This window comes from Schistocerca cancellata, chromosome 9, assembly GCF_023864275.1.
Source record: "Schistocerca cancellata isolate TAMUIC-IGC-003103 chromosome 9, iqSchCanc2.1, whole genome shotgun sequence".
NCBI classification, from domain to species: Eukaryota; Metazoa; Arthropoda; class Insecta; order Orthoptera; family Acrididae; genus Schistocerca; species Schistocerca cancellata.
In genome coordinates, this window is record NC_064634.1 from 188339114 (window position 1) to 188366091 (window position 26978).

Consider the following 26978-nt stretch of genomic DNA (forward strand, 5'->3'; position numbering starts at 1 on the left):
GAGACGGTTGCGAATGGTCCTCGCCGATACCCCAGGAGCAACAGTGTCCCTAATTTGCTGGGAAGTGGCGGTGCGGTCCCCTACGGCACTGCGTAGGATCCTACGGTCTTGGCGTGCATCCGTGCGTCGCTGCGGTCCGGTCCCAGGTCGACGGGCACGTGCACCTTCCGCCGACCACTGGCGACAACATCGATGTACTGTGGAGACCTCACGCCCCACGTGTTGAGCAATTCGGCGGTACGTCCACCCGGCCTCCCGCATGCCCACTATACGCCCTCGCTCAAAGTCCGTCAACTGCACATACGGTTCACGTCCACGCTGTCGCGGCATGCTACCAGTGTTAAAGACTGCGATGGAGCTCCGTATGCCACGGCAAACTGGCTGACACTGACGGCGGCGGTGCACAAATGCTGCGCAGCTAGCGCCATTCGACGGCCAACACCGCGGTTCCTGGTGTGTCCGCTGTGCCGTGCGTGTGATCATTGCTTGTACAGCCCTCTCGCAGTGTCCGGAGCAAGTATGGTGGGTCTGACACACCGGTGTCAATGTGTTCTTTTTTCCATTTCCAGGAGTGTATATTGGATTTTTTATTAGAGAGTGAAAAGTTTTGTGCCACCGTAAAAAAATAATCATTGAATTTGATTTGAATCTCAGTTACCACCAGTATTGTAAAACTTTCCTGTCTGCTATGAAAAAAAAAGTATTTATCAGGAGATCATTTGATGTGGGTTGCTATTTTTGCTAGTTTCTTGTTTAATAATGTTGCAAATGTTTTTTGCTTTATTCTTTGAGTGTTTAATTTTTGATCATAGTACATAATTTTTACTTTTTTAATAGCAGACAGAAGGATTTCACAATGCTGGTGGCAGCTGAGTTTCAACTCTTTACAGCAGCTTGTCCTCTGAATTAGGTAGCATTGTCTCTTCTTAGCACAAGATACTTTAAACCCAGTAAAAGAGCCACAGCACAGAAACTAGTTAATACTGTGTTCTGTTAATGAGTTTATGTGCCACATATTAGTTTGCTAAAGGTGGGTGGTTGCATTTCTTTTATTTTACATAGAAGCTTTTTTCTATTTATGAAGCTTTTAATGTTTTCATGGAAGGCATGAAATGCTTTTTATTATCTCCAAGCTGCTGTATCTTGTTATTCCCATAGCTGTTATGGCTGTAGCTATATATATTTTGCATAAGTAAGTTTTGAATGAATTTTACTGAAGTAGCCTCTTTTCAGAAACATTCAGATACAAACCATGAAGGAAAATATATTAATCACACATATGTATTAATATCCGTCTCCCCTGAGAAGTTTCCCATCTCTGCATGAACATGTTCCACAGGCCTTATCACAAAGCTCAAAGAGTGACACAGTCTTCACAAAAGTGTAAGGAGTATTCTCTACAGTGGATCTGATTTCATCCTTAGTTTTACAAATAAGATTACAATCCAAACAATTGTCTCCACCTCCTACTCTTATTACACAATCTTCCATTCGAATATCAGTCCCTAGTGAGCCTTAATTGCAGGTGACATTGCTGAGACCTTATAAATGCTAATTACCTGGCAATCACATCCAAACAAGTTCTGTATTGATTCTGCTGTTCCCCTCTACTGAGTATTATCAAGCAGTAAGACCTTCTTGGGCTTCTTAAAACATTCCTTGTTACACTTACCTTTCACTTTATGTTCTGTATTGCGGGGTTCTTCTGGGCTTCTTTGTGGGTTATCTTAATCCTTTTTTTCTCATTCTTCACTCTATCTGAAACAAATAGAGTGAAGCAATCATACTTGTAGTGTTTCCTGGTTCTGTTACTGATTTGGAAAGCTTGATTTAATCCAGTCTTCTTTTCTAGTCCTGCTGCAGCTTGCAAAGCTGCTACCTCTTCCTGCACTACTAGCAAATAAGTTCAAAGTTTCCAGATAAGCTATTTTTTCCCAAGAATTGTGTAGTTGTTGTGCGAGCCACTGCATCTTGAGAAGCATCCATTAGCATTCCTCATGTAGGGCGTATTACAGCATTCCACATGATAATAATGCTGACATCCTTCTCACAGACTGGCATTTCTGATGATTCTATGGCAATTTGCACACTCATTCATTATGAGAGTCAAAGTATTCAACTACTAAGCTTTGATTGGAAAATGACATCATACAAGGCATTTCTAAATTTAATATTTTTATAAAATAGTTTGAAGGTGATGGCTGTTTGGACACAGTTGTATTACATACGTCAAATGCAACTGTTAAACTTAATTTACTTTGCACAGTGCTATTTTCTTAGGAGAGAAAATGAAAATTCTTCCTGAAAGACAACTCTTTTAAGGTACAAAAGAGAAATCAAATTATTTATGAAAGATTAAGTTTGTGCAATTATGAAATAGTATGCATATAGTGTGTGTAATGTGTTATTGGTAGTGGTAAATGAATGAATGGAGCAGCCTTGCTTTTTACATTATTAAATGACTTCTTTGCAAAACATTATAGTATGCTAGAGATAAACTGAATGTGATTTCACTGGTTTAAACAGACTGGCCTTTTTTCATAGCATGGAGGCTGCATCCTGATTAAGGTTTTCAGTACTTTCCCTAAATTACTTTAGGAAAATGTTGGCGTGTTTCCTACCATATGACCATGGTTGACTTTGTCTTGTCCTTGTCAAACTAGATCTGCAAGTATGTAAATGTCTGTATGCACTGTATGAATTATGCATTTCCCCCTTAAACAGTAATACCATGACATCACAGTTTTTCAGTTATTTCCATTATTGCAGAGAGAACTTCGCCATCACCATTACAGTAACAACACAAATGTGGACTGTACTGTTTTAATTTTCATCAGGGCAAAATATGCAGAATACTATAAGCACAATGTTTCATCTCATTAACCAGTATGATAAGTGCTTTAAAAATAATGGACACTTTATTGAAAAGTTAAAATGTAACAGATGAGTATTGATAATTCTGTGGTAACAGTTCCACATTAAGCATGGGAGAAAGGCAAAAACCTCAGCATGTAAGACACGTTTCTCACTAATGGCATCAAAGTTCACTCAACGCTAACACTAAGCTAGTAATATGAGTAGGGATTTATTATTGGCTTTTTGACTTGAGCTCAATTTTTTTGCTGTTAAATGAATAGCCCAGTGACTAAAATTTCATTTCTGAAAGAATTCCTACTGTTGCATGAGCAATCTGAAAGCTTGAATTGGCCATACATAAAAGGTCTTCGAAACATCTCTGCTTGCTTCACCATGAAGTTTGTGATGCTGTTCCCTATTCCATGACTTTTAGTAATTCTCTGAAGTTGCTCATATGAAATATCCAAAAAGTGTAATAATCCCCTTCCTTATTGCTGTTCATGCACTGAATATTTTTGATCAGGCAAGTGGAGGAGAGATGGCAGTCAGGCTTCATATCTCAATCAAGTCATCTTATTGTAGCCTTTGCCTTCAGCCAAATTAGCCTTACAAATTAAAACATGTTGTACTTCAGCTTCAGACTGGTACCATGATTAAAATCATGATCTGAGCTTTCAACATCCTCACTATTTAATCAGGAGGCAATTATCATAACGTTGCCTTACAGTCTGCAGTTATATTTCTCTCATTACATGTTCAAATCTCGCTAGCATGGTGAAGGTTGAGCTTTAAACTTGCTCTACCCATTCCTAATGATCCCTGATTTTATCTGTGAATGAAATCATACTGCATAACCCTTAATGACATACATTTAATAGAATTAGTAAGGGTAAACACACACAGTACTGTGTATATGTTAAGCTGTGGACAGGTATTTAAACAAGAATTGCAAAACATTAATTAAACTTACACTCTATATTTTTTCCTCAAAGCACAAGGGTGAACATACATACATAGCTACTCTGCCCTGGTGCAATGGCTTCACTGTTGTGAGAATTTGTATTGGATGGTGTTAGTGCAGTCAATAAAGAAGTGGTTATGGTAAGAAAGGAGCAAAGGGAACTGAGGAGCAAGATCAAGCACAAGGGGAGAAAGCAGGACAACAGTACAACACAGCACAAAAGAAAGTTTCACATGGCACAAGTAGAAGTATTAGCTCGTTCCACGCAGTGATACAAGAGTGGCAGTTTGGCAGTTGGGAGAATGGATCCACAAGTTTAGCCAGGTTCTCAATCTCTGGCTGTCTCTGCTTTTTCCAGTTCTTGCCCATCTCTTACCTTAATCCGTTTCTTACTATCACCCTTTTCTTATTCATTTAACCCACTTCACTACCACAACCCCCACCTTCGTCAGACCACAATGCAGGGATAGTATTAATGTGTGTGTCTGTGCACTCTGGGGCACAACACAAGTTACAAACTGAAGTACTGTGTGCTAATTACACTCCTCGAAATGGAAAAAAGAACACATTGACACCGGTGTGTCAGACCCACCATACTTGCTCCGGACACTGCGAGAGGGCTGTACAAGCAATGATCACACGCACGGCACAGCGGACACACCAGGAACCGCGGTGTTGGCCGTCGAATGGTGCTAGCTGCGCAGCATTTGTGCACCGCCGCCGTCAGTGTCAGCCAGTTTGCCGTGGCATACGGAGCTCCATTGCAGTCTTTAACACTGGTAGCATGCCGCGACAGCGTGGACGTGAATCGTATGTGCAGTTGACGGACTTTGAGCGAGGGCGTATAGTGGGCATGCGGGAGGCCGGGTGGACGTACCGCCAAATTGCTCAACACGTGGGGCGTGAGGTCTCCACAGTACATCGACGTTGTCGCCAGTGGGTGGTGGAAGGTGCACGTGCCCGTCGACCTGGGACCGGACCGCAGCGACGCACGGATGCACGCCAAGACCGTAGGATCCTATGCAGTGCCGTAGGGGACCGCACCGCCACTTCCCAGCAAATTAGGGACACTGTTGCTCCTGGGGTATCGGCGAGGACCATTCGCAACCGTCTCCATGAAGCTGGGCTACGGTCCCGCACACCGTTAGGCCGTCTTCCGCTCACGCCCCAACATCGTGCAGCCCGCCTCCAGTGGTGTCGCGACAGGCGTGAATGGAGGGACGAATGGAGACGTGTCGTCTTCAGCGATGAGAGTCGCTTCTGCCTTGGTGCCAATGATGGTCGTATGCATGTTTGGCACCGTGCAGGTGAGCGCCACAATCAGGACTGCATACGACCGAGGCACACAGGGCCAACACCCGGCATCATGGTGTGGGGAGCGATCTCCTACACTGGCCGTACACCACTGGTGATCGTCGAGGGGACACTGAATAGTGCACGGTACATCCAAACCGTCATCGAACCCATCGTTATACCATTCCTAGACCGGCAAGGGAACTTGCTGGTCCAACAGGACAATGCACGTCCGCATGTATCCCGTGCCACCCAACGTGCTCTAGAAGGTGTAAGTCAACTACCCTGGCCAGCAAGATCTCCGGATCTGTCCCCCATTGAGCATGTTTGGGACTGGATGAAGCGTCGTCTCATGCGGTATGCACGTCCAGCATGAACGCTGGTCCAACTGAGGTGCCAGGTGGAAATGGCATGGCAAGCCGTTCCACAGGACTACATCCAGCATCTCTACGATCGTCTCCATGGGAGAATAGCAGCCTGCATTGCTGCGAAAGGTGGATATACACTGTACTAGTGCCGACATTGTGCATGCTCTGTTGCCTGTGTCTATGTGCCCGTGGTTCTGTCAGTGTGATCATGTGATGTATCTGACCCCAGGAATGTGTCAATAAAGTTTCCCCTTCCTGGGACAATGAATTCACGGTGTTCTTATTTCAATTTCCAGGAGTGTATTATTCATGTGTTTTATGCCACCTCTGTATACTGAGCAAGTTGTTTTTACTAATTCCAAAATTATGCTTGTCACATATGTATGCCGCCTTATAAGGAATTGAGGAAATGCAGAATATTCATAATGTTCTGCAAAGATGTGAACAGTTTGCAGTTCCTAAAATTTATAACTAATTTTTAAACTTCCTGGCAGGTTAAAGCTGTATGTTGGACCAGGACTCAGACCTGGGAGCTTTGTCATTCATATGCAAGTACTCTACCAACAGATCCATCCAAACACATCTCACAACATACTCTCACAGCTTTATTTTCATCATTAAGTATAATCTGCATTTCAAACTTCACAGAAGTTTTATGCATACGCTGTTGGGCTAGCTCTCTTGAAAGAAAGAATATTGCATAGAAATGGGTTATCCACAGCCTAGGGGGGATTGTTTTCAGAATGTATTTTCACTCTGCAATAAAAAAGGAGTGGAAGAAGATATCAAACAAATGTGATCTCCCTGTTCATCATCATTTCCACACAAACAATCAACTGAAGTTGAGGATGCATCTCTGGAAAACCATCCATAGACTAGAAGTTTTTGAGGAATAAAGAGACTAGCAGGAACATTGGTGAAGAAACATCACACAAAATGGATTCCCTGTGTAAGCATATAAGTTTCTGGTTTTGACCTTCCAAGAAGACTCCAGATGAGATTAAACAGAATAAAAACTGGAACAGGTTGCTGTGAAAGCTTAATGATAAATTGGTATCTTGCAGATGACCCTTTCTGTGAGCATGGTGGACTTCAAATTATGGATCATATTATAAACTGTGTAATTTATGGTTTCAAAGGAGAAGGAACTGAAGGCATCCACAATGTCTCCAGAGGAGCCCCCCCAATGGCTGAGTACCATTCAGAGCGTTTTTTGCTGCAGTGCATACCGCGTTGTTTTTTTAGATTCATGTGGTTTTGTGCTTTACACTTAAATATGCTACCAGCTTGCAGAGTGTCTAGTGTATTTTTCTATCTACTTAAAGTTGTTTCTCATATGTTATCTGGTTTATTATGATTCATGTTTTTTTTTTTCCTTTTGATATATAATTGTCTTAACCAAGTTGAACACGTATATCTTCTGTGCAATGGGCTGTGCGCTGATATGAAACTTCCTGGCAAATGAAAACAGTGTGCTGTACCAGAACTCCAATGCAGAACCTTTGCCTTTCTTTGGCAAGTGGTCTCCCAATTGAGTGAGAGAATGAATGAATGTATAAATTTGTTATGTCATGTCAACTGCCTTCTTTGCCACTGCAATTCCAGGTTTTCAAATCTTGTCTTTTGCTAACATTTCATTGTCAATTGGTCTGATGTTTTCCTGCTGTGTTTGTCGTCTTTCGTTCCAGTGTCTGTCTACTACTAGCAAGTAATTTGAAGCATATAAATTATTTCTCTGTGTGTGTTGTTTATTACTTCCTACTCATTTAATGATTTCTGCTATATTTATGAATAACACAGAGAACTTTTGAGTGGACAGCATCTTTTGTAATAACAATGATGCTTTTTTCAAATGTAATCATATCTTAACAGTCTTTATTGACATGTTATGAGCTAACATTGTTTTAAATATTCTCACAGTGCCCTTACCAGCACAGCTACAACCAGTGGACTTTTGGGCTAGGTACCAACCACCACCACCACCAGAACCAGGGCAGAAGCGACTTCCAGAAGATATTGAAGCTGAGCTCAGAAAGCAAGAGCAAGAGTTGAATGAACTTTCTCTCATAAGTATAGAGTAAGATGTGGAGCTGTCCATTTTCAGTATGACTAGAGAAAGCTTTAGTTGTCTATTCAGTATCAGATGTACAGGGGTTGGACAAAAGTTTGAAAACACTGCAACAAATGCACACTTGAACATAAATGGAGATACTAATGAAGCCTGCAGATTGTGCTGATGTATTTCATCTTGAACCACAGTGTCTTCAATACATTGTGAGTCTCAGTCATGATCATAACATGGTTCTGTATGGTTTTGAGTGCATTACATTGGAGTTAAGTGAATTCAAACATGGGCAAATTATTTATGTATATAGTGGGTACTTCTTAACCAAGGGAGTTGAAGTGGCTGGTGTTTCAAAAGGCACCAATAGTGGGTACTTCTTAACCAAGGGAGTTGAAGTGGCTGGTGTTTCAAAAGGCACCATATCGAAGATTTACATCACATACAAGCAAGGTGGAAAAACATCATTTGATAAGTTACAGTGCAGGTGAAAGTGTGGACTGAGTATTGTGATGGACAGTCATTGTAAGGAACTATGATGACAGATACAAAAGTCACAGCAGAACCTAATGTCACACTTGCAAACACTGTCAGCACCATAACAACATAAAGGGAAACTGAAACCATAAAACCTGGCCAATAGAGCATTGGAAGAAACTAATTTAGTCAGATAAGTCTTGTTTTACACTGTTTTGAACTTTTGACCAAATTTACATCCCAAGAGTGAAATATAGCAGGGATTTTGTGATAATTTGGGCAGCCATATCATGGTATTTCATGAACTACATTGTTATCCTGCACATGGTTATCCTGTTGAGGATTATGTGGCCATTTTGACTGATCAAGCCTATCTCATGGTACAATATATGTTCCCCAATGGTAATGCTATGTTCCAAGATAACAGGAGCACTGTTCACACAGCTTGCATCATCCAGGACTCATTTCATGAGCGGCAGGATGAACTGTTGCATCTTTGTTGGCCACCACAGTCACCAGATCTCAGTATTATTGAGCCACTGTGGTCTGTTTTGGAGAGAAAGATGCATGATAGCTAACCACTCCATCATCATTACCAGAACTTGCCATCATTTTGCTGGAAGAATGGTATAATATTCCCTTGAAAACCATACAGGGCCTTTCTGTAATGATTGGAAACTGCTTTGAACGCTGACAGTTTTCCTGCATCATTTTCGGCATGGTAATGTGTTATGTTTATGGTATTTTTGTCCACACCCTGTAATATCAGTTCTCCTACAGAGTTACAGTGGAACAGTTAACATAATAAGACAAATGAAAAATCCAGTCTGGAAACCATATAAAAACAGGGTACAGGGAACCAGTCACCTGCTGATGAATAATGGATAGTGTATAACTGCAATTAAAAGATCATAATATTTGATTTTCCACTTTTCTTCTAGTTTTTATATACTGGTGAACTCAAATGCAAATATGGACACACAAATGCTCAGCTACACAGTAGTAGCTATGCTTTGCATTGTCTTCCAACTTTTGCTTAAACAGTGAGGAGGGGTGCAACAGCTACATATAAATGTGAGCACTTGCCTTGAGCTATAGTGCTGCACTGAAGATTAGCTGGTTGGTCCAGTTCACTCCCTGTTCTACTGTCAGTGCAATACACTTGAGATACACTTCTTTGAAGAATACTATATTTAGGAGATTTTAAGGTAGCAGGAAAACAGTGGTCATCTTTTACCCAAACCATTACTTGACAGTATTTGACAACTCCCTTGTACCCTCCTAAATGATGTCTTTAAAGCTATATCAGAGTGATCTTAGCATTACCAGGCATAAAATCTTTTGTAAGCATTAGCTTTCTGTGCCAGGGCCATATTTAGGGTATGTGACACCCCTGTGTAGTAATTTATTTTACATCCCCCTTTCTAAACTTCAATATTGCTATTTATTTGTGGAATACCAATGATAAAACTGCATAATCATTAACTTCAGTTTTAAATGTTATTGAAGTATTTAAATGAGATGTAACACAAAGCACACATGTAAGTTAAATATTCAAAAATAATAAAATACTACTACAATTCAGTAGTCCCCATTGGTGAAAAATTACTACCGAAACAGTGTATTTGGACACAATATATGGTAAGAACACAAATTAAATCACTACAGTTTAATACCCTACACCAAAATTACTTCAGTTAAATGTGAAATTCAGTCAGTCTAAAGTATATGATACAATACCACTTACTTGAACTTTTCCAGAATTTAGTGAACTTAGTTTTAACTTTCTTCTCACTTTTGTATTTGTGAATTCATATATCACTTCCTCAAGATCCAGACTGACTGTCATGCCTGATTCTGAGGCTAGTACTACAAGATTCACCAGTTGTTCTCGATTCTCCACTGCCTGTGGGTAGTTATTAATCAATTTTAAAAAAGGGAAGGACCTTTCAGCAGAACAGTTTGTTGCTCTGGAGAACAGTTATAAATCTTGAGTGCTGTGTACACAGTTGGATAGATATTGCCATTTTTTAAACAACATTCTACAGAAAAACAGAAGAGATGACAACTTGTCTCCATCTACTTTCTTCAGACGTCAGATAGCTTTTAAAATGTAAACATTTTTCACCAAAGTTGTTCTTTATGTCAGATTTAAAAATGGCTTTATGTTTATTTCTAGCATCATAAATCTGAACAGCTTCTAGTTCTGTGATATTTGAGAGAAATTAAAACATTAAGTAGACATTAACTCTCTTCTGTAACACATCTTGAGGAGTTTGAATAATCTTAGAATATGACATTTTCATTCTTCTCCAAGTATCAACAAAGTCTGACCCTGTTTCTTCTTCAGGGCACTGGGGCTCTTCTTCTGAGTCAAATGACTCATCAAAGAATCTCTTGTGTTTAATGTGACATTTACTTTTCTAATTCTCAGCAACTGAAGGAGGTTGAACTGATTCCAAATTCTGAACTACATACCTTAATTTTAACTTGAGAACCACATGGAATGATATTGTGATCTGTATGGTGCCATCATAACAATGAATGTATGAAAAATTGAACAACACCCCACAAGCAAGATCTCATAGGCTACTTGATTAGGTGGAGAGCTATCTCATACCATAGCCTGTAGGATTGTACACAGGAGATTTTATACAAGTGGACTATCAATAAAATACAAATTCAATGACAGATAGAAATATTTGTCAACACTTTGGCTATAAATTGTTGAACGCCTGAGTGTTGATGCAATGCATATTAAATTTATACTTAAAAAATAATTTTTTGATGCCAAAAATTTGCTGCCCCAGTAATTTTGTTGCCCTGTCCAGATACACAAGTTGCACATGCCTAAGTAGCACCATGACCACACATACCACATTTTGTTGCTATTGTTATGCAGTACTTAGATAGCTGCAGCACTAAACAACTATAATTTAGGTAGCTGCAGCACTAAACATCTATAAAACTTTAGCACTCTCAAATTACAGATTCTGGACTCCACCACTGATCATGGCCAATTGTCTCATGTGATATTTTTCAGTTAATATGAGCTGCTACATGCAAATACAGTGTGACTCTGGCAGTGCATAAACCAGAAAAGACTGCACAATGATAAATATATGCTTACTGCACTTGAACATGTGATACAAGGACACTGCTGTGCCAGCAGTAATTAAAACAGAACATTGACCCACAAGATTCCAGAATCCAAGGTGGCACACATACTTACAGGCTCACCTTTTCCTTTGTTTAGTGACATAATTTCTCTTACAACCTTAGCTTTCCTGTCTCTAATTGTTTGTTGACTATTGTTTAATTCACTTGGTGAAATCCATATAATTCTATCAATGTTGCAGGCTGCCTGATAATGTTCTGTGGTTTGAACCACCAACTGTGGTCAGGTGGGATGGTGAGAAAGGTTTCTGGTCAACTGAAGACTGTCATGACACAAAGTTTAATGAAGATAAGCAGGTACAGTAATAACAACTGTATAATATTGTGTAGGTCCCTGGCACATGTTTGGCGAGTTATGTGTGAAATCATGCTGCTGAAGGTGAGCACTGATTTATCTTGGATTATGAATAATATTTCTTATCTACTGCTATCTGTGCCACTTCACTATGTATTCCCTTCACTCCTACTTTGCTTTCTTCAGTATCTCTGGACATAAATTCAGACAAGGAACTAATGGAAAAACCAGTTTCTGTAGGTATCATCATACCATAAACAACAGCAGAGGAATACAAGGTGAACTAAGTTCATGACATAGACCTTACCACTGGCTTTAGTGATTCTCTAAAGATATGTTTCAGGGCCTTTAGCAATTACTCCCTTGGTACCTGCATGATAATTCCTATTAGCTACCCAACTGCTGAGACAGTGACATCTTTGATACTAAAATACTTCTGCCTCTTTGAAGTTTACATGATCATGCTTATGACACAACTCTGCTGTGTCACTGGACTCTCTCAGGCTTCATTTACTGAACTCCATTTAGTACTACCTTGTACTTTCTGAGAAAGTTGTCTCCTTGTGTAATATATTCAATATGTTTAGTTTCATTGCTCTTCTTGGTGTGAAACTTGTCCATGCTGTTTCAACATCTTTAATTTTAGTATATGGCAAATAAATGTATTTCATTTACACACTATGATTTCCAGTTTCCTTTGGTACTTTCATGTTTAGAAGTCAATGTGAAGGACTTTTTTTCTATTTTCCTCAAGCGATTGCAATTTGTAGTGCAGTCACCCTACTAATTTGTACTCCTACTGGTACTTAAATACTGCACTTCCAGTTAATATAAATGGGTGGAATATGTTAGTAGATGCCTTTGTAAACATTTGTTACTTTTTATATGTTACAATGCTTCTGTTGTCCATCAGATTGAAGATGCTGTTACCATGTTTTCTGTCATAGTTATGAAACACGCAAACATTAATGAGCAAAAGATTTATACAAAAGCTAGTGACCACATTATCAATAATTTATAGTGAATACTGGCAACATATTTATAGAAAATTGAAGCAATGAAAACATAACAGAAATTTTGTGTTTACAAAGAATGGTACGGGTGTTACATAACCAGTCTCTCCCAATCACCATCCATTTACTTCAACCCTCCATCCCATTCCCCAATTCATTCTAAAATATAGAAACAAACAGTTTGGATTGTTTACAGATATGAGTAATACAGTAAAGTGGCACACATTCAACTACAGTGAAGAACTTAGATTTAAGCAGATTTTAAAATGCCTGCCTCAAGAGAACAATTAACATGAGATTTGTAATTCTGAACTCTTCACACAAATTTTTGATTCATATCATAGCTTACTGAGAACTGATACTGTAGGATAGTGAATACCTTTGCATACCATGCACACATACATGCACACTCACGTTGTGCCCCCTCACAGTGCTGACCCAAAGCACAATACCATGATTGCAGTTTGGCTGGTGGACGGGGGTGGGGTAGAAGTTTTGTTGGGTGGGGTGAGTAGAGGGAGAGAGAGAGATGGGAGACAGTATAAGGGGTTGGGGTTGGGGTTGGTAGCTAACAGCTTGGAGGAAGGCAGCCAGTTTGCCAGCTAGGAATGGGGGGGGGGGGGGGGGGTTGGAGGTGGCAGCTACACAAGCTAGGCATGTGATGCATGGGTGTCAGAGCTGATGGGTAGCGACATACAATATAATTTGGGGGGGGGGGGGGGGTGATAAGCCAGAGGAAGGGAAACTGTTGCGTGGAGGGTTTGGGAACAAAGAGTTAATGCAGACTGTGAGGCCAGGAGGATTATGGGAGTGAAGGATATGTTCCAAAGATAACTCCCATCTGCATACTTCAGAAAATCTGGTGGTGGTGGTGGTGGTGGGCTGGGTGGGGGAGGGTTAGGGAGAGAATCCAGATGGCCTGGGTTGTGAAGCAGCCACTGAAATCAAACATGACCGCAGTTGGGCAGTGGCCATTCATCCTGGTGGACAGATGATTGGCTGTCATATCAACATCAAAAGCTGTGCAGTGATTGCAGCAGACTAGGTATCTGATATGGCTGCTTTCACAGGTGGCCCTGCCTCTGATGGGGTAGGATAAGCCTGAGACAGGACTGGAGAAGATAGTGCTGGGTGGGTGGTTTGGGCAGGTCTTGCACCTGGTCTTCCCCAGGGATATGCTCCTTGGAGCAAGGAATTGAGAGGGGGAGTGGCATAGAGATGGAAAAGGATGTTGTTCAGGTTGGGTGGATAACAGAACATCACTTTAGGAGGGGTTGGAAGGATTTTTGGGCATGATGATAAATAATCAAAGCCCTGGCAAAGGGTATGGTTCAGTTGCTCCAATCAAAGACGATAATGGGTTACTAGAGGGATGCATCTTTGTAGCTGATTCTTGAGGATGTTTAGAGGATAGAGGTGTGTGAGGACATGGCACGCAAAATCTGTTTTTGAACTGGATTTGAAGTGTGGGAGAGAAGGTTTTGAAGTTGTGGAGGAATGAGGATAGGGTGTGTTGGCCATATTATCAAGATATCATCAATGAACCTTAACTGGAATAACGGTTTAGGGTTGTGGGAGGCTAGGAACATTTTCTTTAGATAGCCCAGAAAAAGTTTGGTGCAGGAAGATGCCACCTGTTAAAGCAACCATGCCATATACCACATCTGCTGCAATCACTGCACAACTTTTTGTGTTGGTATGATAATGAACTGTCTATCCACAAGAATGAATGGCCATCACCAAACTGAGGAAAGAATAAAGTTGCACACCATGTGACACAACATGCAGCTAAGCACAACATGCAGCCGAGCACAACATGCTTGATTTCAGTGACTGCTTCACAAACTGGACCATCTGGATCCTTCCCCCAATCACCAGCATTTCAGAACTACACAAATGGGAGTTCTCCTTGCAACACTCCTTCACTCCCATAACCCTGCTGGCCTCAGTTTCCTTTAGCTCACTTTTCCCATACCCTCCATCCAGCAGCTACCCTTTCCTCTGTCCTATCACTCCATCCCAATTCATGTCCTCACATCATCTTCACTGTATGCCACTCCCCACTGCCTCCAACATGTATGCATCACATACCTAGCCTGTTCACTTGCCATCCCTCCCTCCCACATTCCTAGCCAGCGAATTGACTGCCTCCCTCCAAGCCACTAGCTACACACCCCAAACCCTCTTCCACTCTCCCACCTCTCTCTCCATCTACCCACACTACTCAACATAAATCTTGCCCCATCCTGTGTGGTTGGTTGGTTGTTTGGGGAAGGAGACCAGGCAGCGTGGTCATCGGTCTCATCAGATTAGGGAAGGAAGTCGGCCGTGCCCTTTCAGAGGAACCATCCTGGCATTTGCCTGGAATGATTTAGGGAAATCACGGAAAACCTAAATCAGGATGGCCGGATGCGGGATTGAACCGTCGTCCTCCCGAATGCGAGTCCAGTGTCTAACCACTGCACCACCTCGCTCGGTCCCATCCTGTGTGTGTGTGTGTGCCTTTTAGACATGTATTTGTACTCTAGTTTGAGAAAGGAGTCACTCCAAAAGCAAGCAAACTTTCCTTTTCTTTTGTGTGTGCTCGTCAATGGCTCAAAATCTCTGCTACTTGGTGAGTGGTTCCCTTTATGTCTAAATTATTTACTTTTGACCAGAACTTTCCTGCTATATTTAATCTTCATTTTGTAAGGTGCTGAACATATTGCCTAATTCGATCTCGTATGCCTCCCTATCTCAAATAAATAACCATATAGTCATAATTTATATTTCTGCCATCTTGCCTGATGAGTCTATTTTTACCAGGTTTGCATTTACTTTTAGCCTGGATCCTATGGGTCTACAGTCACTTGAAACTGTAAAGTGGTGAAGGTCTGTCACATCCAATTAAATTAAATTACTGTTTGATAAAATATTATCAGCTTTATTTTTAGCTCCACTTGTTCCTTGCCAAGCCTGTGATTAACATAGACTGTGTAATGATTCACCTGTTCCACATCTATTTCAGGTTATAACATTTAGGCTTGGGAGGTTCGGTCCAATAGGCCTTGCTGCTTATCGCTACTTTAATCTCCCATACCAGTCTTGGGAAATGAAACCTGACCTCAAGAATGGGGGAATAATATTGAGCATAACAGCTACAGTTGTCATTGTGGAGTTTCATATAAAGGTTAGAAATGTTGTTTAATGAAATAACATGCAGTATATGTTTATTTTATGACATAGAGGCAAGTTACAACAATGATGAGGTATTTTCAAGTTTCAGTTGTGTAAATTGGTGTACTGTCTCAGATAACTAGTTGCATATGACAAGTAAATAATATTATGGCAGTAGAAGATGGTGTTGCTGTAAATGAAACTTTGCTTTTAATACATTTACATATGTGGCATACAGTACTAACATCAACTTGATATACACATTAGTTTTTTTATATGGCTTTTAAAAGTAGTTATGCTGCACATGTTTATCTTTAAATGTGAACTGAACTAACATGCCATTATAAAATTCATTGTTTTGGATGATTTATCACCAAAAGAAATTTAACCAAAGCTGCTGAAAGCATATGAAAAGCCTATTTTCTTCATTTGTAACAGTTGATTAATGGGCAGATAAATTTAAATGTAACCATATTTCTCTTGAAGATGATCCACATGAAAGACACCCCAAAACTTCAACAAAGGATGAAAATATTAGGACGTGCACAGTATGGTACTGAATGTAGAAATTAAATGTTTCTGAATAGTTTAAAAGCATTAGTTGAATATTGATCACACGTGTTTGTGAAAATAAATTTCTCAGTAATTTTCACAATGTTTTGAAAAAGGATCAGTTTATTTGTTACACCAGTTGGTTGTTGTGTGATAAATGGGTCCACTACAGAAAAAAGGTAATCAGATGAGCGAGTGACATCTGGTGGCACTGCACCTAAAAGACCAAAGTCAATTTCATGTGCCAGAAAGGTTGTGATGACTCTTTTCTGGAATGCCAGCAAGGTTTTCATATTTATTACCTTTCAGATTACAATGTTTATTTAACTGGTGAAAACAGCACTAGATGCATAAACAGACTACATAAAAAATATGTTTGGAAGGGCTTGGAAACAAAAGAAAATACTTCTGTCATCAGGGCAGTGGACCTGATCACAAAAGTGCTTTGACAAAGGGAAAACAGAAGTATTTGAACTACAACAGGTTGTAATATTCACCCAGTTTACCATATTTGGCTTCCTCCAACTACACTTAACTTAATTTGAGTATTTATATGTTCCATAGATCATATTTGTGATAACCTGCTGTCATATTTTTAAATTTACAGATATTACACATTATCACAGTAAAAATTTACTTTTGACTTAATCTACAATAAAATTTAACCAATGGAACTCAACTACATATGAACATTGTCTATACAGAGATTAATCCATGGAGTAGAAATAATTATAAAGCAGAAATGATTTTAATCTGTTTTTAAACTGTTTTCATTGTCTACCAGCATCTTAGATTCACAAGTTGAGTAGTGAAATATTTTTATAGCTGCATACTTAGCTTCTTTCTGTGCAAGGGTAATATTAAGTGTTGCTGGGAGGCTATTTTTATTCCTAATATTGTTTCTCCACATAAGTAAATTTGTAGCTGGATAATATTCTGTCTCCCATGAGGAGAATATAGGAACCATAGAATGGCATCTGAAGATCTTCCAGAATAACACTTCAAATTGGAATATACTTCCTCCAGAAACATTGGATAAAGTGCACGAACCTAAAATTAGACTAATTTTAAAAGTAAATGCTTTTAAACTACACATATGTCAAACAATGGAAAATCCAGGATGGAATAACAACAGTATAAACGGGTTAGATTGCTACTTACCACATAGATGAGACATTGAGTGGCAGACAAGATGTTGAGTGGTAGACAAGATGTTGAGTGGCAGATGAGATGTTGAGTGGCAGATGGGCACATTGAAAAAATACTGCTGAATACTATTTTGCTATCAGCATAAGTTCTTCATCAGATGTAGACAAAACAAAGTACAAACACATTCATAAGTGCATAACTTACATACACATGGCCACTGTTGTCTCTGGACTTTGAGGCCTAACTGCAACTTCTTCTGAGATGTGTGGCAATATTTTCTGGGCTGGACAGTGGGGGTAAAGAAGGGGTGTGAGCAGGAGAGGGAGAGATATAGCAGGGTAGGGGTAGGGAAAGATGCTAGTGCTGCATGTGGGAGAGTGCAGGAATGTATTGGAGACAGGACTGCGGGCTGCAGGTGAGCAGGATCAGATGGTTTCACTGCAAGTGTGTGGAGGGGATGAGAAAAAAGGGAAGAGGAGAGTAGTAGAGAGGGGGAAAGGGCCATGCAGGTGTGTAGGCAGGATAGAAAGTATAAGTGGGGCTCGAGTTATAGCAGGGAAAGGGAAAGGGATAGGTTATTGGAGGACAGGGTTTAGCAAAGGTTGATGCCAGGGGGAGGGAGGGGGGGGGTTATGGGAACAAAGGATATGTTACAAAGAGAGTTCCCATCTGTGCAGTTCAGTAAAGCTGGTGCTCTTGGGAAGAATCTAGATGGCACAGGATGTGAAGCAGTCATTGAAATTGAGCACATAGTGGTGTGAGGTATGCTCAGCAAACTGATGATCCAACTGTCTCTTGGCACAGAATGTGCCATTTGGATTGTTCCCATGAGCAATAACTTTTCTGAATTTCACAAGTGAGAACTCTCCCTGCAACTTATCTCTCATTCCTGTAACCCTCTGGCCTCAATCTTCACTAGCCCCTTTTCCCCAACTGCCTCTATGCTTTTTCTTGTTTCCACCATAGCCCTACTCATGCCTTCTATCCTGACAGCACACCTGCTACATCTTGTTTACTTCTCTCCTCTTCCCTTTGCCCCCTCCATGCCAGCACTTGCCTCCCAATGCTGCAGCTAGGAGCCCATTATCCTGTGCCCACCATGTCCTTGCATACTCCCACAAGCAGTACTAGCATTTTCCCCCAATACTATCCTCCTATCCCTCCCCCTCTTTACACCACACCCCATCTGTATCCCCACTACCTGCCCCAGCAAAGATCACTGCTCACATCAGATACAGGTGGGCCATAGTACACAGGAACAACAGTGAGCCTGTGTGTGTGTGTGTGTGTGTGTGTGTGTGTTTGTATTTGTGTGTGTTTTCTTTTGTCTATGTCTTATGAAACACTTAATCTGATTGCTTATAACATCTAGCAGTCTTTTTTTTCTATGCACCTTTCTACCACTCACTGCTTCCTCTATGTGGTGAGCAGCAATCTATCCCTTTCAAAACATCACAAATGCTTTCCTTATCTGAAGCATGATGCATTTCTATCCTTGAACACCCATCTTCAAGTTCTTAGTGAGAAAACCAATTTGTGGTTGAAAGCTGGGGTTCTTCCCTTTACATTTATGAATGTAAATCAGTCACAGTGTGCAGCAATAGCTACTATGGATAAAAGTAAAAAAAAGTGAATACTTTTATATGTCTACTGGCAATGCTAAGAATCTCCTGAAGGAAGGTGGTTAACCCCAATATGTGATTGTACTACTCTAGGAAACAAAGTTAAAATAACTTACCAAAATGAACAGCATATAATGAATAAAACAGAGCATTAGAACCTATACCTAAATGAAAATAAACTGCTTGCCTTCACAGCAAAGGAACTGAATTGCAAGAAAGATGAATCATATGATTACAGACTAAAAAACTACTAAACTCATAAACAACTGGTTCAAAGCGGTCGAGGATGAGTTAGAAAGGTTAAATATAATAATACAAGAAATTGACAGGAGAGAAGAAAAGACAAATCTGAGGAACAAAAACATGAGACTTACATCAAAAACAAATAAATGAAAATGTACATTATAACTAATGAAGAAAAGAAAAAGTAAATTGGAGAAGTTTTGTATGCTAGTTAGTAAACCATTAAAATAAATATGTCTTGTAATAAAAGAATTATAAAAAATCTATAAATCAAAAACCTGAGATGTTCCCTCCTGAAATTGTTCAGCTGACAGAGAAAATGAAATACTGTTATATGTGGTTTAGAGATACTAAGTTACAATATCTCTTAATAATAATCTCTTAATGAAGTAGTAACTACTCAGGAAAAAATATAAAGACTTTTTGACTAACTTTAACCATCATAAATTTGCTTATAAAATAAGCATCTCCAGTAGTATTAATTAGCCTATTCTGTCAGAGCTCCTAGACATCAATCTTCATAATAAGGAGATATAATATTGTGCTGTTTGAGGCTTTCCCAGCGCTGCATCTGCTTGATAGGTTCCCGGGATTTACGCCAGATCATATTGTAGAAACCGCACAATATTTCAGCGAGACAACTGCCCGCCATCTTCAGGTGCTACTGTCGCGTCGCTGAGAAGCGCGCCAATTTATATGCTGGCTTTCTAGAACAGCGCAGGCGCCAGCGGGGCATAACGTCATCGAAGACCAATCGTAGACAGCGTCGAATACCAGAGTCCTCTGCTGAAGAAACGGGTCGCGGTCTGCGGAAGCGCGCCGCGGCGCGGGAAAATGCGGCCGGGAGCGACGGACCCCGTTCGCGCGCGAGATTTAAGCATCTGCGCTAAGGCTTCCCATCTGCGTTGACTTGGCGCGGTTGCTGATCTGTGGCTGACGATTCCTTAGTGCCGCCAAGGCTGGTTCCCAGGCTTTGCTCAGGTGAAACCCCGTGTCTCTGTTTAATAGGTCACTGCTTATACGTATTTCGACCGCCTCTTTGATGATGGAGTCCCAGTATGTGGAAGCATGCGAGATGATCTTAGTTTCTTCATAATTCATGCCGTGTCCCGTGTCAAGGCAATGTTCAGCAACCGCAGATTTCTCTGGCTGACCCAACCTCGTGTGACGTTTATGTTCGTCGCATCTGTCTTTGACCGTACGACACGTCTGGCCAATATAAGATTTCCCACAGTGGCACAGGATTTTGTATATTCCTGGTCTCCTCAGGCCGAGGTTGTCTTTAACAGAGCCCAGCATCGATTTCACTTTTGCTGGAGGCCGGAAAACACATTTAATCCGCTGTTTCTTGAAGATTCTGCCCACCTTAAAAGACACGCCACCGACATACGGTAGAAAAACCAACCCCGTGGTGTTATCTGCTTCTTCAGGTTGTTCTTGAGGTTTGGAGCGTGCTGGTCGAAACGCGTTCCGGATCTGCTTCTCGGAGTACCCATTCTGGGCAAATACAGAGCGAAGATGGTTGAGCTCTGCCGATAAGCTGTCCTGATCTGAGATGGCTCTAGCCCTATGCACTAGCGTCCGTAATACACCGCTGCGCTGTGAGGGATGATGACAACTCGTATTTACAAGCTACGAGTTGTCATCATCCCTCACAGCGCAGCGGTGTATTACGGATGCTAGTGCATAGGGCTAGAGCCATCTCAGATCAGGACAGCTTATCGGCAGAGCTCAACCATCTTCGCTCTGTATTTGCCCAGAATGGGTACTCCGAGAAGCAGATCCGGAACGCGTTTCGACCAGCACGCTCCAAACCTCAAGAACAACCTGAAGAAGCAGATAACACCACGGGGTTGGTTTTTCTACCGTATGTCGGTGGCGTGTCTTTTAAGGTGGGCAGAATCTTCAAGAAACAGCGGATTAAATGTGTTTTCCGGCCTCCAGCAAAAGTGAAATCGATGCTGGGCTCTGTTAAAGACAACCTCGGCCTGAGGAGACCAGGAATATACAAAATCCCGTGCCACTGTGGGAAATCTTATATTGGCCAGACGTGTCGTACGGTCAAAGACAGATGCAACGAACATAAACGTCACACGAGGTTGGGTCAGCCAGAGAAATCTGCGGTTGCTGAACATTGCCTTGACACGGGACACGGCATGAATTATGAAGAAACTAAGATCATCTCGCATGCTTCCACATACTGGGACTCCATCATCAAAGAGGCGGTCGAAATACGTATAAGCAGTGACCTATTAAACAGAGACACGGGGTTTCACCTGAGCAAAGCCTGGGAACCAGCCTTGGCGGCACTAAGGAATCGTCAGCCACAGATCAGCAACCGCGCCGAGTCAACGCAGATGGGAAGCCTTAGCGCAGATGCTTAAATCGCGCGCGCGAACGGGGTCCGTCGCTCCCGGCCGCATTTTCCCGCGCCGCAGCACGCTTCCGCAGACCGCGACCCGTTTCTTCAGCAGAGGACTCTGGTATTCGACGCTGTCTACGATTGGTCTTCGATGACGTTATGCCCCGCTGGCGCCTGCGCTGTTCTAGAAAGCCAGCATATAAATTGGCGCGCTTCTCAGCGACGCGACAGTAGCACCTGAAGATGGCGGGCAGTTGTCTCGCTGAAATATTGTGCGGTTTCTACAATATGATCCGGCGTAAATCCCGGGAACCTGTCAAGCAGATATAATATTGCATGTTAATACATGGTCAAAGTAAACCACTGTCTGGCAATATTTGGGTTCTTGCAGTCATGGGACCTAATACTATTTCCTCAAACTATTGAAGGACCATATGCACACAAATAGCTATAGCAATCTTACTACTTGCATGAGAAAGATTTGAATTTCATGATGAACTGCTGGGTAAATTAATTCTAAAGCCAAGATGCTCCTTACTCACCTCTAGTTTTAGCTGAAGAGATATCGTTCTTTTAATGATAATCTAACCCTGTTGGAATTAGCTACACAAAAGTGTTTCCAGTGCAAAAGAAACCATCCATAAGGTGTCATTTTAACAGGAGAAAGTGTACAGTACTACCTGGAAGGAAAATATCCATGGACATCTACATGCATACATACATCGATCCTTGTTCCATAGATGATGAATATGACTTTTCATAATGATGTGCCAAAGTGAGATTTAATCCAGAATTGTGAAGATCATCCTTTCTTCTAGTATTGTAGCTATGCAATTTGCTGTGATTTTTTAGTTGATATGAGTTATTAATGACAAATTTCATTAGTGAATATATGTATTGCTATTATTCTGATTACATGCTTTTGTGCAATGAATACTCTCTCTCTTAATGACAAATAGCCCTAAAATATGATGCCATATGAAATCAGTGAATGAAAATAGGCATAGTAGGCTAATTTACTGACATATTTATCACCAAAATTTGCAATAACACTAATAGCATAAGTAGCTGAACCTAACCATTTCAGCAGATCATTGATGTATTTCTTCCAATTCAATTTCTCATCAATGCACAAACCAAGAAATTTTGAATCTTTTGCCTTAGCAACAGACTTCTGTTCATAGTCTATATTTATCAATGGTGTTATGCTTTTTATTGTACAAATTGTATAAACTGTGTTTTCTCAAAATTTAGTGAGAGTCCATTTGCAGAGAACCAATTAATAATTTTCTGAAAGATATTATTTGCAATTTCCTCAGCTGATTCTTGCTTTTTGGGTGTGATTAATATACTTATATCATCAGCATCACTGAATGGGACCACTGAGGATGACTACATATCTCCATATAATTCATTCTCTACATATGTTTCTATATATATTGGCTTGCTCATTTTGTATATTACCACTTTTGAAACAAGAGAGCAGTGACCCTCATGGGTGCATCACATTTGCAGCAGCTATTAACAGTGTGTACACCACCATCCAAAGGTTTTGTAATGTTCATGTTTGTTGAGAAATTTGCAGTCTTCTTCTCCACCTCCTCTAATTTTACAACCATCACTGGTCAGCTACAGATGAAAGTTGACAGACTGAAGTAATAGGCTAAATGTTGTGGTTATGAAATCGCTCTGTAAAAAATAAATTGTATTTTGACTTTTCATTATTCTCATCTTACCTTCAGTCCATCTGTGCAACAAATATGAATCACAAGGCCGCAGAAGGTAAGACATCTTACTAAACATTGTAAAGTGTTTCAGCCACAGATCATGGGGAACAATCCAGGCATACTTGCATTCAACAAAGCTTCCATGTAATTGCAGTGGGATTATGCAGGCAATCAATCACGTTTAAAAATTATCATCTGTAACCAGCTTGAATGTTTTACTAGGACAGCAATGGGAGATTTTATGACCAGCCAGCATGGCACAGCTCCTGTAATAGAAATGGCTGACACTGTGTGTCACCCTTCCATCCAAACCTCATATTGTCTGTTGTTCATTACATATTCCCAGCCTCTGTGCTATCATTTTATGAACACATAACTGCATACATCATCTTCTCAGTTTCCCAATCACCAGTCTTCTACACAACTGGTTGCCATCTAATGAGGTGTATATTTATCAATTATTTAGGAATGAAGGAGACAACTCACCAAAAGGCAGAAGTGCTGCATTGTTGATAGGCACACAAACAAAAGTTATGGAGCTTGGCTACCTTTCAGAATGCGCTTCCTTTTTCTAACTGTAGGAAAAGCATGCACACAAACAAACAAAAACACACAGAGATATATATGCATATGTTGTCTGCCCTTCATTAACATCTCCTTCATTTAACTCCCCTCTATTGTCAGTCCATTTCCTTCTCTTCTACATCACTTTTGTTACACCCTGCAGCATCAGCTGCATGTATTGTGGACAGACACGTGTGCAGCTCTACATGCCATATGACCCCCAATACAGGTGTGCAGGTGCGTGCTGTGAGTGAGTGCTTGTGTGTTTGTGTGCATGTTTTTCTTGCAGCTAGAGTAAGGAAGCACATTCTGCAAGCTAGCCAAGCTCTGTACCTTCTGTTTGTGTGCCTGTGAATGACGCAACACTTCTGTCTTTCAGAAGGGTATATTTGTCATTTCTCTGTGACCAATGATGTCATTAGTGATTCATAAAAATCATGACCTGGTGGCACTAAGAGTAAGACATGCACCACATATGCTACTGATGAGCCCCCAGAGGAACCACAGATTTACAAGAGTGAAATTAAAAATATTTCAGAATGTTTGGTGACCTATGTTTACTATAATTTTAAGTGAGAACCACATTTATGTGATAACTGACACTGATGGGCTGGAACAGGGTGCTCCCTTGGCTGCCCATCTATATTTCTTGATGGTTTGATGAAGATTAATTCAACAAACAGATTTATGACATATAATTAAGGATGCAAGGAGGCAAGATGGTGTTCTTTTAGTGAAAGACTGTTGAGGAAATTTAGAGAACTGCCATTTGCAGATGACTGCGGAAATATTTTACTGCCACCAACATAAATTTTGCACAAGTACCATTCACTCCATTTGTGAGTGGAGCAGGAATAGTAGCGACTGGTAGGGTACTAGGTACCCTTTGTCATGCATCATGTGATGGATCGTGGAATATGTATGTAGATGTAGGCATAGATGAACTCCAGATGCATGTCAATAGCGTCTAGAGAGATCAAATTTAGCTGTGACATGCTTTGAAGAAACCAGTGACGTTCTTTACCACAAGATATTAGTTTGTCATGAATAATCAAATCACTGATACAACCAAGTTCTATGTCTACATATATACTCTGCATGCTACTGTACAATAAATGGTGGACGGTAAATCACATGAATAGTATAGATCTTCTGTCTTATACCATTTGCTATTCACCATTAGAAAGTCTTTCCTAAATGTATTTGTTTGGAGTTTAGCATTGTACAAAAGTGAAATGTGGTTGAAAAGCAGTTCAGACAAAAAGAGAATTGGAGCTTTTAAAATATGGTGCTACAGAAGAATGCTGAAGATTAAATGGGTAGATCAGATAACTAATGAGAAAGTATTGAATAAAATTGGGTAAAAATGAAATTATGGCACATTGTGGCTAGAAGAAGGGATCATTTGACAGAATATGTCCTGTGACATAAAGGAAACTTCAGTTTGGTAATGGAGGGAAGTGTGAGGGGTAAAGATTGTGAAGGGAGTGCAAGGTATGAGTACAGAAGCAAATTCAGAAGGATGTAGATTGTAGTAGTTATGCAGAAATGAAGAGGCTTGCACAGGATAGAGTAGCATGGAGAGCTACATCAGACAAGTCCACTACAATGGCAGCAATAATAGCAACAACCATTCCCATATTCCTTGTATGTGTCTGTATGTGCTGTAACCCCTCTTATCTTACTCTCATCACTCCTATGCAAGATATGCAATGGTGACAACATAACAGCCACTATGAGTTCACTAAATTTTCTCAACTGGGTTTTGCAAGAATAAGTTGTCTTTCTTCTAAGGATTCCCTTTTAAGTTCTCCACTCATTTCTGTTACAGTTTTGTATGGGCTACACCAACCTATTAAGATCCTAGTAACACATCTTAAAAATTGTTTGTTCCCTGTTGCCACACCTACTTGAGAAGAACTCAAAACAACACTTTAAAATTGGTCACACTAGCATCTTGTATGCAATTTCCTTTATAGGTGCACTACATTTTCCCAAAACCTAAATCTTCCATCCACTTTCTTAATACCAATTTTACTTGAACATCCCATTTCATATCACTTCATAGTATTACTGCTAAATTCTTATACAATATGACACAGTCAAGATATTCAGATTAATTCCTTAATCATACGGTGTTAGGTTCTTTCTCTTTGTTGGCACAATTTTCCTGGATGGATACATCTTGTCAGTATACTCTTATGGCAACACACTACCAAATATTTGCACCTGCCACACATTTTCCCTAGCAGATGATGCAAACGTTTCAGCAGTAGATGTGTGGGTATGCACCAAACATTATACTTGTCACTGAGACAATTCTACTCCATTCAATGAAATACCAAGCTGAAGATGTGTCTTCCTATAAAAAGAATGCCACACCAGACCAGGCTGTATGATAGAGAACAGTCAGGTTTGTATCCACCACTGTTGGCGGAATCTCCAGGTATGCATTCAATGGTCATCAGAGCTCGGTTCAAAGTGGGACTCATGACTGAAGACAATTCTACTCCAATCAACAAGATTCCATGCTAAAGATTGTCTGGAGATGTCCCAGACAGTGGGGTACCAACCTCAATGCCACCAACCATACAGTAGTGATGGTCTGAGTTGCCATTTGTTTTCATAACAGGACCCCTTTAGTTACCATACATAGCACCCTTACAGCACAGCAGTATGTCAATGACATTCTACATTCTGAAACTTCCTGGCAGATTAAAACTGTGTGCCCGACCGAGACTCGAACTCGGGACCTTTTCCTTTTGCGGGCAAGTGCTCTACCAACTGAGCTACCGAAGCACGACTCACGCCCGGTACTCACAGCTTTACTTCTGCCAGTACCTCGTCTCCTACCTTCCAAACTTTACAGAAGCTCTCCTGTGAACCTTGCAGAACTAGCACTCCTGAAAGAAAGGATATTGCGGAGACATGGCTTAGCAACAGCCTGGGGGATGTTTCCAGAATGAGATTTTCACTCTGCAACGGAGTGTGCGCTGATATGAAACTTCCTGGCAAATTAAAACTGTGTGCCCGACCAAGACTCGAACTCGGGACCTTTGCCTTTCATGGGCAAGTGCTCTACCAACTGAGCTACCGAAGCA

The 26978-nt window shown here is 40.7% G+C and overlaps 1 protein-coding gene across 1 annotated transcript in view; it reads left to right on the top strand.

Annotated features, from left to right (window-relative positions):
* The window catches only part of LOC126100255 (dynein axonemal intermediate chain 7-like), an 844976-nt gene that overhangs the window by 741630 nt on the left and 76368 nt on the right, over positions 1-26978 (top strand). The window contains exons 11-13 of the mRNA XM_049910840.1: positions 7399-7555; positions 11377-11491; positions 15510-15671. Coding sequence (XP_049766797.1) covers positions 7399-7555; positions 11377-11491; positions 15510-15671 — 434 coding nt within the window. The remainder of the gene's footprint in view (positions 1-7398; positions 7556-11376; positions 11492-15509; positions 15672-26978) is intronic.